General features: G+C 65.9%; 1 protein-coding gene across 1 annotated transcript in view; it reads left to right on the top strand.

Moving 5' to 3' along the window:
• The window catches only part of LTBP4 (latent transforming growth factor beta binding protein 4), a gene marked incomplete at its 5' end in the record, with an annotated part of 38,216 nt that continues 25,804 nt past the window's right edge, over positions 1-12,412 (top strand). The window contains 4 exons of the mRNA XM_084612246.1: positions 1-221; positions 9,621-9,691; positions 10,347-10,569; positions 12,063-12,238. Coding sequence (XP_084468372.1) covers positions 1-221; positions 9,621-9,691; positions 10,347-10,569; positions 12,063-12,238 — 691 coding nt within the window. The remainder of the gene's footprint in view (positions 222-9,620; positions 9,692-10,346; positions 10,570-12,062; positions 12,239-12,412) is intronic.

The raw sequence follows: 12,412 nt of genomic DNA, 5'->3' as shown, positions 1-12,412 counted from the left end.
ATGCAGCCCCCCGCCCTGGCTGCCCTCACCCTGCTGGCCTCGCTGCAGCTGCTGGAGGTGCGAGGGGAGGGCACCGCTGGGTCCCAGGTGCTGAGCCCCGCCCCCAGGGACCAGCCCCCCCGGCCTGGCCGCTCCGTCCCCGCCGGGCCCCAACCCCCCCGCCTGGAGAAGCGCAGCCGGACCCTGGCCCGTCGGGGGCAGCGAGCACCCAAGGCAGCCAGGTGAGTGGGGGGAGGTTGGGGGCCACCAGGGGCCATGGGCTCAGATCTGTCTCCATCCCCACCCCCCTTGCTCCCTGCCCCTCGCCTGGCCCCCCTCTGTCCCCCCATTCCCCCTCGCCTGGCCCCCCTCCGCCCCCCATCCCCCCTCGCTCCCTGCCCCTCGCCTGGCACTCCAGCCCCAGAGCCCAGGCCGGGAGGGAGAGCGACACCCCCAGCCTCTTGGGCATGGGGGGCTTGGCAGGGGCTGGCTCCACATCCGGGACCCCCGGGCTGGCGGAGCAAAGGGGGGCCCTAAGGGGGCCGAGCTTCCCTGAGCGCCCAGGCTGGAGGAGCCCAGAGCTGGGGGGCAGGGGCCGAGTGGGGGGTGGAATCCCAGGGTGGGACGCTCCGTGCCGGGGCTGGGCGGCGTCTGTTCCCCTCGTCAGGCCGCGGGGGGTGGCCGGGGCCCGGGCTCGGCTCCATCTGGAAACACGCTCAGGGGCCAGGCAGGCGCTGAGCTGGCAGACCAGCCCCCCCCGTGGGGCGGGGCTGCTGTGCCCGCCCCCTGTCTGCCCCCCCCCCGCCTCGCCCCCCGCCCCTCCCCTGCCCCCAGCTCCCTTACCAGAACAGGCCTCTTCCCACCCAAATTGAGCAGGTGCCGTGACCCCCGCGAGGTCCTAGAGCCGTGACCCCTGGGCCCCGCCAGCCCCCCCCCGCCCGACCCGCAGCCCCCCGCCTGCCCGGCACTGGCCCTTCCCGCCCGACCCGCAGCTCCCTCCTGCCCGGCCCTGGCCCCTCAGCTCTGCCAGTGCTGAGGGAGGGGGGTCTGGGGAATTTGCATTTGAGGGGGTTTTGGCCCATGGCTGCCCCAAAGGGAAATGCCTTCAATCCGCACCCAGAGGGGATGAGGCCAGACCTGGCAGGGAGCGGCTCAGGCTCCAGGGCGAGGTGCTGTGGGGGATAGAGACCGAGCCCTGCGCCCCCTGTCCGCGCTGCTCCTTTCCAGTTCTCCCCACTGGCTCAGCACTACAGGGCTCATGACACACACCCAGGCCCCAGCCAGGCCGTTCAGCCCCCGGCCCAGTGCCCTGGGACCCGACTGCCCCAGCCGAGTGTCTGGGGTTCTCTGGGGTGTTGCCCCCCAACAGGCACACTGGAGTGGCTAGGCCCAGTCTGGGGCGTCCTGCCCGGGGACAAGCCGGCAGGAGCTGTGGGGGGAGAACTGCTGGACCCCCGCCTCAAAGAGGGGCTGAGGGAGGCTGGGTCCCAGAGTGTCCTGCCCCACAGGGACCTGGCTCTGGGGCTCTGCCTCGGAACATCCTGGGTTATGCAGGGGCCCCCACTCCTGCCCCCCACTCCTGCCTCTAACCCTCACTCCTGCCCCCGCCGCCCTCCATTCCCGCTGCAAATCCACCTTGTAATGGGATCATGTAACCACGGGATCATGGCTGGGGGGCACCAGCATAGCTGGGGCTGGGGGGCCCCAGGGCTAGTGCAGCAGGGGGCTGCGGGTCGGGAGTGAGGGGCATCGGCAGAGCTGGGGGGTGTCAGTGGGCTGGGAACTGGATCAGCCTTGGCCACGGGTTGAGAGTCGGGGCCCTGTGCCGGGGGGGGGCGGGGGTCAGATGCCCTGGCTGGTCTGGGGGTTGCCCCGCTGCACCCCCCCAGGCCTGGCCCCCAGGCTGCGTGTTGCGGGGCGGGGGGCAGGCGGCTGATGGCTTTTCCGTGCAGCTGGGGGGCTGCAGGGGGGGGGGCCCTGGCAGCTCCTGGAGGAAACGTGGCTGAGGAATTTCGGGGCCAAGTTTCCGCCTTCTGGAGCCGCCCCTCCCCCACCACGTCTCTGCAGCGCCGGGGGGGCCTGATTCTGCCAGGAGAGGAGCCCCCGCCTCTGCGTGCGCGTGGTGGGGGTGGGGGTGGGGCTGGGGGCCGGGCAGGGCAAGGAGGGGCCCTGGCCAGTACAGCTGGGGGGCTGCCCCAGGCCGGGGGGGTGGCTCAGTTGCTGCGGGCCGGTTCCTGCACGTGGCTCCCAGCTGCAAAAGCCATTTGGGGCACAGGAGGCTCTGCTAGAGCCCTGCCCCCCCAACCCCCCTCCGTCCAGAGCGTCCCCAGCCCCCCCCCCGCCGCCTCCAGCCCCCCCCGTCCAGAGCACTCCCTGCCCTCCTCCATCCCCCCCCACCCAGAGAGTCCCCAGCCCCCTGCCCCCCCAGTCCCCCCGTCCAGAGCGTCCCCAGCCCTCCCCCCGTCCAGAGCACTCCCTGCCCCGCTCCTCCCCCCCAGAGCATCCCCAGCCCCCCCGCCACCCCTCCAGCCTCCCCATCCAGGGTGTCCCCAGCCCCCACTCTGCCCCCTCCAGCCCCCCCCACCTTCCCCAGCCAGAGCACTCCCTGCCTCTCTCCATTGCCACCCCGGATCTGCTGGGGGGGCCGCAGGGCAAATGTTCCCTCTAACGTTTCCCATCCACATGCAAATGAATTTGTATAATGTGCCCCAATGTGGAGGTGATGTGTGGTGGGGGTGGGGCCAAGGGGTGCGGGGGGGGGGTGAGGGCTCTGGCTGGGGGGTGCAGGCTCCGGGGTGGGGCCGGGGATGAGGGGTTTAGGGTGCAGGGGGAGGGGCACCCTTGATAGCCTGCTGCACCGCCCCACAGGTTGGAGGGGACTTAGGCACAGGCTGGGAGCCAGGACTCCTGGGTTCTTTCCCTGGCTCTGGGAAGGGGGTGGGGGCTAGTGGTTGGGGGTGGGGGGCTGAGAGCCAGGATGGGCTGTCCCCACCCCTTCCAGCCACTCCTTTCCCATCTGTCCTATGGAATTGCCTCCTCCTGTCCCCCCCACGGAGCCAGGTGACCCCCCGCCCCCGGACCCATTGTGCTGCCCACAGAGGGAGGGGCTGACCATGCTCCTCCCCCACCACTTTCACTCTAACTTGTGATGGGGCCTTGGGGCCAGGAGACCCTGAGCTGCCGTCCAGCCCCTCTACCAGTCCCGTCCCCCCAGTTCCTGCAGGACTGGGGGGGGGTTGTGTCTATGCAGCCCCCCTGGTGAGAGGGGACCCAGGGTCTCCTCCAGCCCCAGGGTCAGGGCAAAATAAGTCCACTGACCAGGCGTCCCAGGGGTGAGAACCAGAGACCAGCTCTCAGCCCAGCCCCCTGCTCTGCCCCTGCCAACCCCCCTGTCACGGGGTCCCCGGGCGATGCTCTGGAGCTGCTCCCCACGAAGCCAGGCAGGACTCTGGGGGAGTCTCCTCTCGGGGAGCAGCCTGTCTGCAGGACACACAGCTCCCCCGGCTTCCCCCTTCCTGGGTCTGACCTCGGAGCATTCAGCCTCCTCTGCCCCTCCGTGCGCTTCCCACAGCGAGTCCGCCCAGGCGGGGTCCTGGGGAAGCCAGAGGGTCCTGCCCCCCAACTCCGCAGCCAGACGGGACTCTCAGCCAGCCGGGGAAACAGAAGGTTTATTCGACGACAGGAACATGGTCTAACACAGAGCTTGCAGGTGCAGAGAACAGGACCCCTCAGCTGGGTCCATTTTGGGGGGCAGTGAGCCAGACAACTATGTCTGCCCTTCACTCCATGTCCCAGCCAGCCCCAAACTGAAACTCCTTCCAGCCCCTCTTCCTCTGGGCTTTGTTCCTTTCCCGGGCCAGGAGGTCACCGGATTCCTTTGTTCTCCAACCCTTTAGCTCTCACCTTGCAGGGGGAAGGGCCCAGGCCATCAGTGGCCAGGAGACAGGGTGTCGGCCATTGTCTGTGCAGACACCATCACACTGGCCCCCTAGGGCTCTGCCACAATCACACCCCCTGATCCCCCCACCTAGATACTTAAGAACGGCACAGGGGAAACTGAGGCACCCCTACAGTATGCAGAGGAAACATTAAGAACAGTCCCACTTCGTCACATCTCTCCCCCCTTTGAGACCGAACTGAGCGGGGTCACTTTAGCCGGTGACCTGGGGAAGTTCGAAGCCGCCAACGTTCCCATGGATGCCCCCGCATCTCTCCCATTCCTTGGTGGGAGTTACACCAGGCCCTTCCACTTTCATGCCCTCCCTTTGGTCGGGGGTGGTCGATGGTACTCACAGGCCACAGGTGGAAAGGTTTATGCAGCTTGTGCCCTTTTGCCACCCCAAAACCCCAGGGGGTCAAACTGGGATCGGGTCTGCTCTCAGCGCTTCAGTCTGGAGGGCTGCGATTTGGGCTCTCTTGGTTAAGAGCCCCCATCTTGACCTGGGTCGGCTCTGCACTTGGGCAGACGCTCCCCACCTTGTGGCCCAGGTATGACGCCTCTGTCATCCCCACCTTCCAGCTGTTGCCGTCAGTCCTGCCTGCTTCGGGCGACCCAGCCCCCTCTTCACCTGGGACACGTGTTCCTCCCAGGCCTGGCTAAAGACACCGATATCCTCAGCGTACACCAGGGCCAAGTTCTCCATCCCCCTCAGTACCGGATTCACCCGGTGCTGGGGGGTGGCCAATGCCCCCTTGAGATCGAAAGGCAGGACCAGGAACTCAGAGAGCCCCAAAGGGCTGGTGAAGGCAGATTTCAACTTGGCAGCTGGGTACAAAGGCACCTGCCAGTCGCCTTTGGTGACATCCATAGTAAAGAGGTAACGAGCTGTGACAAAGTGGGCCTGTTCTTAATGTTTCCTCCGAATATTGTGGGGGTGCCTCAGTTTCCCCACGGTTTCCAGGGAGAACCCCTAGTGTGCCAGCCCTTCTCAAGGTCACCACCTCTTTGCCAGGGTCGAGCTGCAGACTCCTCCGCCCCTTGGACTGGTCGCTGCAATCCCCAGGGGAACCCTGTTACTGCAAAAGTCCTTCTCTCTCCCCGCGCCAAGCTGCAGGCTCCTCCTCCCCTGAGACTGCTCACTGCAGTCCCCAGGGGGACCCCATTACTGCACAGTCCTTCTCGCTGGTCACACACTCCCAGGGGTTAACCGCCCCCCGAAACCGCTCCTCTCTAAGCCTTCAGCAGGCCATGTCCTCGGCGATCCCCCTTCGTGTTACTGCTCCCCAGTCACTTACTGCAGGAAGCGCCATCCACGGGGTGCAGTACATCCCACCGCTGCCACCAGTTGTCACGGAGTCCCTGGGCGATGCTCTGGAACTGCTCCCCATGAAGCCAGTCAGGACTCTGGGGCAGTCGCCTTTCTGTGAGCAGCCTGTCTTCAGGACACACAGCTCACACAGCTTCCACCTTCCTGGGTCTGACCTCGGAGCATTCAGCATCCTCTGCCCCTCCGTGCGCTTCCCCCAGCGAGTCCGCTCAGGCGGGGCTCCTGGGGAAGCCAGAGGGTCCTGCCCCCCAACTTCGCATTCAGACGTGACTCTCAGCCAGCCAGTAAAACAGAAGGTTTATTAGACGACAGGAACATGGTCTAAAACAGAGCTTGCAGGTGCAGAGAACGGGACCCCTCAGCTGGGTCCATTTTGGGGGCAGTGAGCCAGACAACCACATCTGCCCTTCACTCCATGTCCCAGCCAGCCCCAAACTGAAACTCCCTCCAGCCCCTCCTCCTCTGGGCTTTGTCCCTTTCCCGGGCCAGGTGGTCACCTGATTCCTTTGTTCTCCAACCCTTTAGCTCTCACCTTGTAGGGGGGAAGGGCCCAGGCCATCCGTTGCCAGGAAACAGGGTGTCGGCCATTCTCTGTGTCCAGACCCCTGCACACACCTGCCCTCTAGGGCTCTGCAATGATCATACACCCTTACCCCACCACCTAGATACTTAAGAACTGCCTAGGGGAAACTGAGGCACCCCCACACTATTCAGAGGAAACATTAAGAAGAGTCCCACTTCGTCACAAGGGGAAACTGAGGCACCCCCACAATATTCGGAGGAAACATTAAGAACAGGCCCACTTCGTCACACGAGCCCCCCCAGCTTGTCTAGGATCTCACCAGGCCTAGGCATGGGGTAGGCATTGGACACGGTAATGGCATTGAGCTTCCGATAGTCCCCACAGAACCAGATCGACCCGTCTTTCTTGGGGACCAGCCCCCCGGGTGAGGCCCATGGGCTGTTGAAGGGCTGGATCATCTCTAAAGCCCGCATGTCCTTGACCTCTCTCTCCAGGCTCTGGGCTGTTTTCCCAGTGACTCTGAACGGGGGACACCTGATGGGAGGACTGGCTCCCACCACAGGGAAGAGATCCCCCAGGGGATCTCCCCCCTTCACCTCCCAATCCTCCCTTTCCAGGTCCAGGGGTCCCCTCACTCTCCTCCCACACAGCAGCTCAAAGGGAAGAACCCGGTGGATTCCTGGGGCACGTCCCCATACCACGGGTGGGGCAGGAACTTGTCCCGTCCTGTGGATGCTGATCCATAGAAGTCCTCAGCATCATCCCCAGGGTCCCATAGACTCTCTCCACCAGCCCGTGGGGTGGAGGGTGACCTGCAGAGGCCCAGGTGGGCCAGACCCCCCATTTCTCCCACCAGCCCCAGAGCCGGGCTGACAGGACATTGGACCCCTGGTCTGTAACGACTTCGCTGGGGACCCTCCCTCTGCTGAAGATGGTCAGCAGCGCGTCTGCCCTGGTGTCTGCCTCGGTGGAGGACAGAGCCCCCGCCCCTGGGTAGCGGGTGACGAGATCCATCACCCCCAGGACGTATTTCTTCCCTGCCCGGGTCGCCTTGCTGCGGGGCCCCACTATATCCATAGCCCCCTTCTGGAAAGGTTCCTCTATGATGGGTCGGGGTCTCAAGGGGGCTTCACCCTGATCCCAGCCTTCCCCCTCCCTCTGGCCGGGGTTGCAGGACCTGCCGTGCCACTGGGCCACATCCCAGACTCGGGGCCAGTCACAGTTCTGCGGCAGCTGCTGCCTGGGGCATCATGGGTTAGCTTTGGGGTCCAGTGCGGGGGTGAGAAACTGGAGCCTGTCTGCAGGGTCAACCCTGTGCATCTCGCAGGCCTTCTCAAAGGCCGTCAGGAAGCTATCTATGTCCTCCCCCTCCTTCCGCTGGGCCAGGAGGCACTTATCAAAGCTCCTTGCCGTCCTGGGTCCCCCCTCACTCACCCCAGCCGGGGTCCCACTGCTCCTCAGCCTGGCCAGCTCCAGCTCATGCTGTCTCTGCTTCTCTTCATGCTGCCTCTGTTTCCCCTTCTCCTCCTGCTCAGGCCAACGCTGCTTTTCATGATCCTCCAGCTCCCTCATTTTCATCTCCCTCTCCCATTCCAGCTGCATCCGCTCCAGGGATGGGGAGCTCCGCAGGGAGGATCCCCTGCTGGGTGCCAGGGTCAGGGTGCCCTCGGTATTCACTGGGTTTCCCTCAGGGGCAGGGATCGGGTCATCCAAGCGATCCCTCTCCTCCAACTGGGCAATCAGCTGTTCCTTGGTGGACCCCCCAATGCGCAGCCCCCTCTGCCTGCACAGCTCCACCAGGTCGCTCTTAAGGCGTTTAGCGTACATCTCCCTGCTGGCCACTCGCAGGCCGGGCAGCTTCCCACGGTTTCCAAGGAGAACCCCTCGTGTGCCAGTCCTTCTTGAGGTCACCCCCTCTTTGCCAGGGTCGAGCTGCAGACTCCTCCGTCCCTGGGACCGCTCGCTGCAATCCCCCGGGGGACCCTGTTACTGCAAAAGTCCTTCTCTCTGGTCACACACTCCCAGGGGTTAACCGCCCCCTGGAATCGTCTCTCTGAATCTTCAGCACGCCTGGTTCCCGTCAATCCCCCTTCGTTTTACTGCTCCCCAGTCACTTACTGCAGGAAGCACCGTCCACGGGGTGCAGTACATCCCACCGCTGCCACCAGTTGTCACGGAGTGTGGGGGAGTCCAGGCCCTGCACCCCTCTTCCTGGGATCCACTGAGACTCTCAGCCAGCCAGTAAAACAGAAGGTTTATTGGACACCAGGAACACAGTCCAAAACAGAGCTTGTGGGTACAACCAGGACCCCTCAGTCAAGTCCTTCTGGGGGAGCAGGGAGCTTAGACCCCAGCCCTGGGGTTCCCTGCATTCCTCCACCCACCCCCAAACTGAAATCAAAACCCCTCGGCAGGCTCCCTCCTGCGGCCTTTGTCCAGTTTCCCAGGCAGAGGTGCTACCTCCCCCTCCCCCTCCCCCTCCTGGCTCAGGTGACAGGCTCTCAGGTCTCCCATCCCCAATGAAACTCCCCTGCCACATTCCCAGGTCAACACCGCTCCCTACTGTGTCACAGTAGCTCCTCTGCCCCCCGAAACTGCTCCTCTGTGAGCCTTCAGCACGCCTGGTCCTTGTTAATCCCCCTTCGTTTTACTGCTCCCCACTCACTGCAAGAAGCGCCATTCATGGGGTGCAGTAGATCCCACCCCTGCCACCAGTTATCACGGAGTCCCCAGGCGATGCTCTGGAGCTGCTCCCCATGAAGCCAGGCAGGACTCTGGGGAAGTCTCCTCTCTGGGAGCAGCCTGTCTGCAGGACACACAGCTCCCCCGGCTCCACCTTCCTGGGTCTGACCTTGGAGCATTCAGCATCCTTTGCCCCTCCGTGCACTTCCCCCAGCGAGTCCGCCCAGGCGGGGCTCCTGGGGAAGCCAGAGGGTCCTGCCCCCCAACTCCGCAGTAAGACGGGACTCTCAGCCAGCCGAGGAAACAGAAGGTTTATTAGACGACAGGAACATGGTCTAACACAGAGCTTGTAGGTGCAGAGAACAGGACCCCTCAGCCAGGTCCGTCTTGGGAGGCAGGGAGGCCAGAGCCCCATCTTGCCCTCCCTCCATTTCTCCAGCCAGCTCCAAACTGAAACTCTCCAGCCCCTCCGGCCTTTGTCTCTCTCCCAGCCAGGAGGCCACCTGATCTCTTTGTTCTCCAGCCCCCTCAGATGGCACCTTTGCGGGGGGGCCCAGGCCATCAGTGGCCAGGAGACAGGGTATCGGCCATTCTCTGTGCAGACGCCATCATGCTGGCCCCAGGGCTCTGCCACAATCACACCCCCTGATCCCACCACTACTTAAGAACTGCCTAGGGGAAACTGAGGCACCCACACAGTATTCAAAGAAAACATTAAGAACGGTCGCACTTCGTCACGCCCCCTCCCAGAGCCAGGACAGAACCCAGGAGTCCTGGCTCTTCCCTCCCCAATGGGAGGACCTGCATTGATGGCCACCTCATGGGGAGAGGGTTCTGTTAACTCAGGCAGCCTCAGCCCCCTCTACCTCTTTGGCCCCCCATCCTGGAGAGCTTGGGTGTCTCAGCACCAACCCCCCATGAGGCTGGGTGTGGGGGCTAGGCCTGGTTCTGCAGGGGATGGGGGCTGGATCTTGGGGGGCTATTGAGGGGCTGTTCTGGTGGGGGACCCTGCTGGTGGGGGCTGGATCTGGTCTGTGCCCCAGGACTGAGTGGGGGAGGGGAGCCAGGTCAGGCAGAGCCTTGCGGGGCGCAGAGTCCTGGGGCAGGGGTGGGGGTTGGGGTGGGGCTGGCCCTGGGGTCCCCCCTCACTGCATCTGTCTCCTCTGCAGCCCCCACGTGTGCGGAGTGACTTGCTGCCCAGGCTGGAGCCTGGCTCCCAAAACCCAGAAGTGCACAAAAGGTACTGGGGGGGGGAGACAGGGGACCTGGGACACTGGAGGGGGGGCCAGGAACACCGAGTGGGGCCCCCATCTCCAGGGCAATCACTGAGGAGTTCTGTCCCTCCTCCCCCGGGAATGTGCCTCCCCCTTCCTGGTTCCTTCCTGCCCCACTTCCCCCCCCCAACTCCACCCCCCCCGCTGCTGCTCCCAGTCTGGGCTGCAGGTGGCAGCAGACCCCCACCTGCAAAGCCCAGGGCTGGTTATGTGGGGGGGGGGGGCGTGACTCCTGGGGGGAGCCTGCCCAGACCCCCTTCCTTCCCTCCACCCACATGTTCGGGGTCAGCATCACCCTCCCCACCTCCCAGGCCAGGAGAGGGGACCCTGGGGAGGAAGCCAAGCTGTCCCCTGTCCTGGTTTGGGGGCACAGACCCCTGGGCCATGGGAAGTGGTGGGGGCTGGGAGGTCGGGGGGAGTGCGGGGTGGGGGCTGGGAAGTGGGGGGGACCTGGGGGGCAGGGGCTGGGAAGTGGAGGGGGGAATGAGGAGGTTGGGGATTGGGGATTACTGGGGGAGTTGTGGGAGGGAAGCAGCGGGGGCTGGGGGGAGCCAATGTTGGGGGGGACGGGGAGACCCCTCGTGTCTCCCCTCCCCCGTGACCTCTCGTGTCTCCCTCCAGCCATCTGCACCCCAAAGTGCCGCAATGGGGGGCTATGCCAGGAGCCCCAAGTCTGCACCTGCCGCCCGGGGTTCGCTGGCCGCCGGTGTGAGCAGCTGGTGCCCCCTGAACCCCCCTTGGGGCTCCCCCCAGGGTCCAGTCCCCGCCCGACCAGCGCCTCCGCCCCGCGCCCCACAGCCCCCAACGCTAGGAGGGCAGCGTCCGTGCACTGGCAGCCGCTGACGTAAGTGGGGCGGGGGCCATGGGGTGATCGGGGGGAGCGAGGGCCGTGGGGAGGGGAGCGATCAGGGGGTGAGGGCTGTGGGGAGGGGGTTGACCTGGGGGCTGAGGGCCTTGGGGAATGGGGTGATTAGGGGGTGAGGGCCATGGGGTGACCAGGGGGGCAGGGACCAGGGGGTGATTGGGGGGCAAGGGCCGTGGGGTGACCAGGGGGGCAGGGACCAGGGGGTGATTGGGGGGCAAGGGCCGTGGGGTGACCGGGGCTGAGGGCTGTGGGGAAGGGGTGATCAGGGAGGTGAGGGCTGTAGGGAAGGGATGATTGGGGCGGGGCAAGGGCCGTGGGGTGATTGGGGGGTGAGGCCTTTTGGGTGATCGGGGACTAACTGAGGGGGGGCCTCTGTGATTCTGATCTGTTCCTCTAAAATCTCACTGCAAATTATTCCCTTGGGTCCAGCCATGCCCCATGGGGAGCTGGGGAGCCCCCCCCATTAGCCTGGATGATTTTGGGGTGCTCCAGGGCCCTGGTTTGGGGTGCATGGGGTGGATCGGCTATGAGTTCTTTGGGGGCAGGGGCAGCGCAGACTCCCCATGAGCCCCCCAACACCCCCCAGGATACATGCCCCCCCATGGGGGAACAACACGGGGGGCTAATGGCTGGGGGCCAGCGCCCCCAGAGTGGACCCCCTCCCCCACCTGGAGCCCGGGGGGCGACGCTGTGTCTCTCTGGCTGCTCCGGGGCTATTTATAGACCTATTAAAATCCCACCCCCCCCCCGGCCTGCTGCTGTCGGCCCCTATTTGGTAGCCGATGCTCTAGGGTGGCAGGAGAGGGGGCTTGCGGGGGGCTCAGCAGCATCGGGCCCCTGGGCTGCTCGGCCTCTCCCCAGGGGGCTCTGATGCCCCCCAGCCCACCTCCCAGCTGCTGGGGTCTCCTGTGCTGCAGGTGGGGGGCCCCCAGCCTGGGGGGCAGGGTCTGTCCCGCTGCGGGGTCAGGTTCCCATGCGGGGGCTGATCCATGTGGTTTGGGGGGGCCCCGGCGGTTCCCAGGCCCTGCCCTTCCTGGCTGGCCGGGGCGGGGGCCCAGGCAGCCAGCCAAGGCCCTGAGCTCATGTCCCAGCTGAACTGGGGGTGGGGGAAGACCAAGGAGCTGCCCAGCTTGGCCATGGGGGGTTGGTGGGTGGGGGAAGGGGCAGGGGGGGCAGGGGGTTCCTGGGGGGGCAGCAGGTGGGAGGCAGGCGGTCACTAGGGGGAGGGGGTTTCTGGGGGGAGAGGTGGGGGAAGGGGAAGGAGGGTCACTGTGGGCAGGGGGTGGTTGGGGGTGGGGGAAGGGGCAGAGGGGGCACTGGAGGATAGGGGGGTCCCTGGGGGGTCAGTGGGTGGGGGAAGGGGCAGAGGGGGAACTGGAGGGTAGGGGGCCACTAGGGGGTCGGCAGAGGCGGGGAACAGGGAGGTCTCTGGCCGCGGTGCCCCCCCCGCTCAATGCCCCGCTCCCCCCCAGGCTGGCAGAGCTCCAGGCTGTGCTGCGGCGCCGGGCCGCTGGCCCCACGGACAAGATGGCGTCGGTGCTGGCCAAGCACCTGGAAGCCCAGCGGGGCCGGGCCGCCCGCCCCGCGCCCCCCCCCAGCACCCGGCCCCCCAAGAGCGGGCAGACCCTGCACCGCAGCCCTCGGCCTGGTAAGGGGCAGGGTGGAGTTGGTGGGGGGCGGGCCATGCAGGGGGTGAGGGGCAGTGGGGAGGGTCTGGAGGGCAGGGTGGGGGAAGGGTGGCCCCACCAGCCTGGTCCTTCCCCTGCCACTTGCCCCAGGAAGGTAGTTGCCCTCCAGCCCCCCATTGGCAGGGAGGGGGCTC

This window comes from Lepidochelys olivacea (genome assembly GCF_965140295.1).
Source record: "Lepidochelys olivacea isolate rLepOli2 genome assembly, chromosome: 23".
NCBI lineage: Eukaryota > Metazoa > Chordata > Testudines > Cheloniidae > Lepidochelys > Lepidochelys olivacea.
Note: the sequence above shows the minus strand (reverse complement) of the source record. Positions and strands in the feature narration are given on the sequence as shown.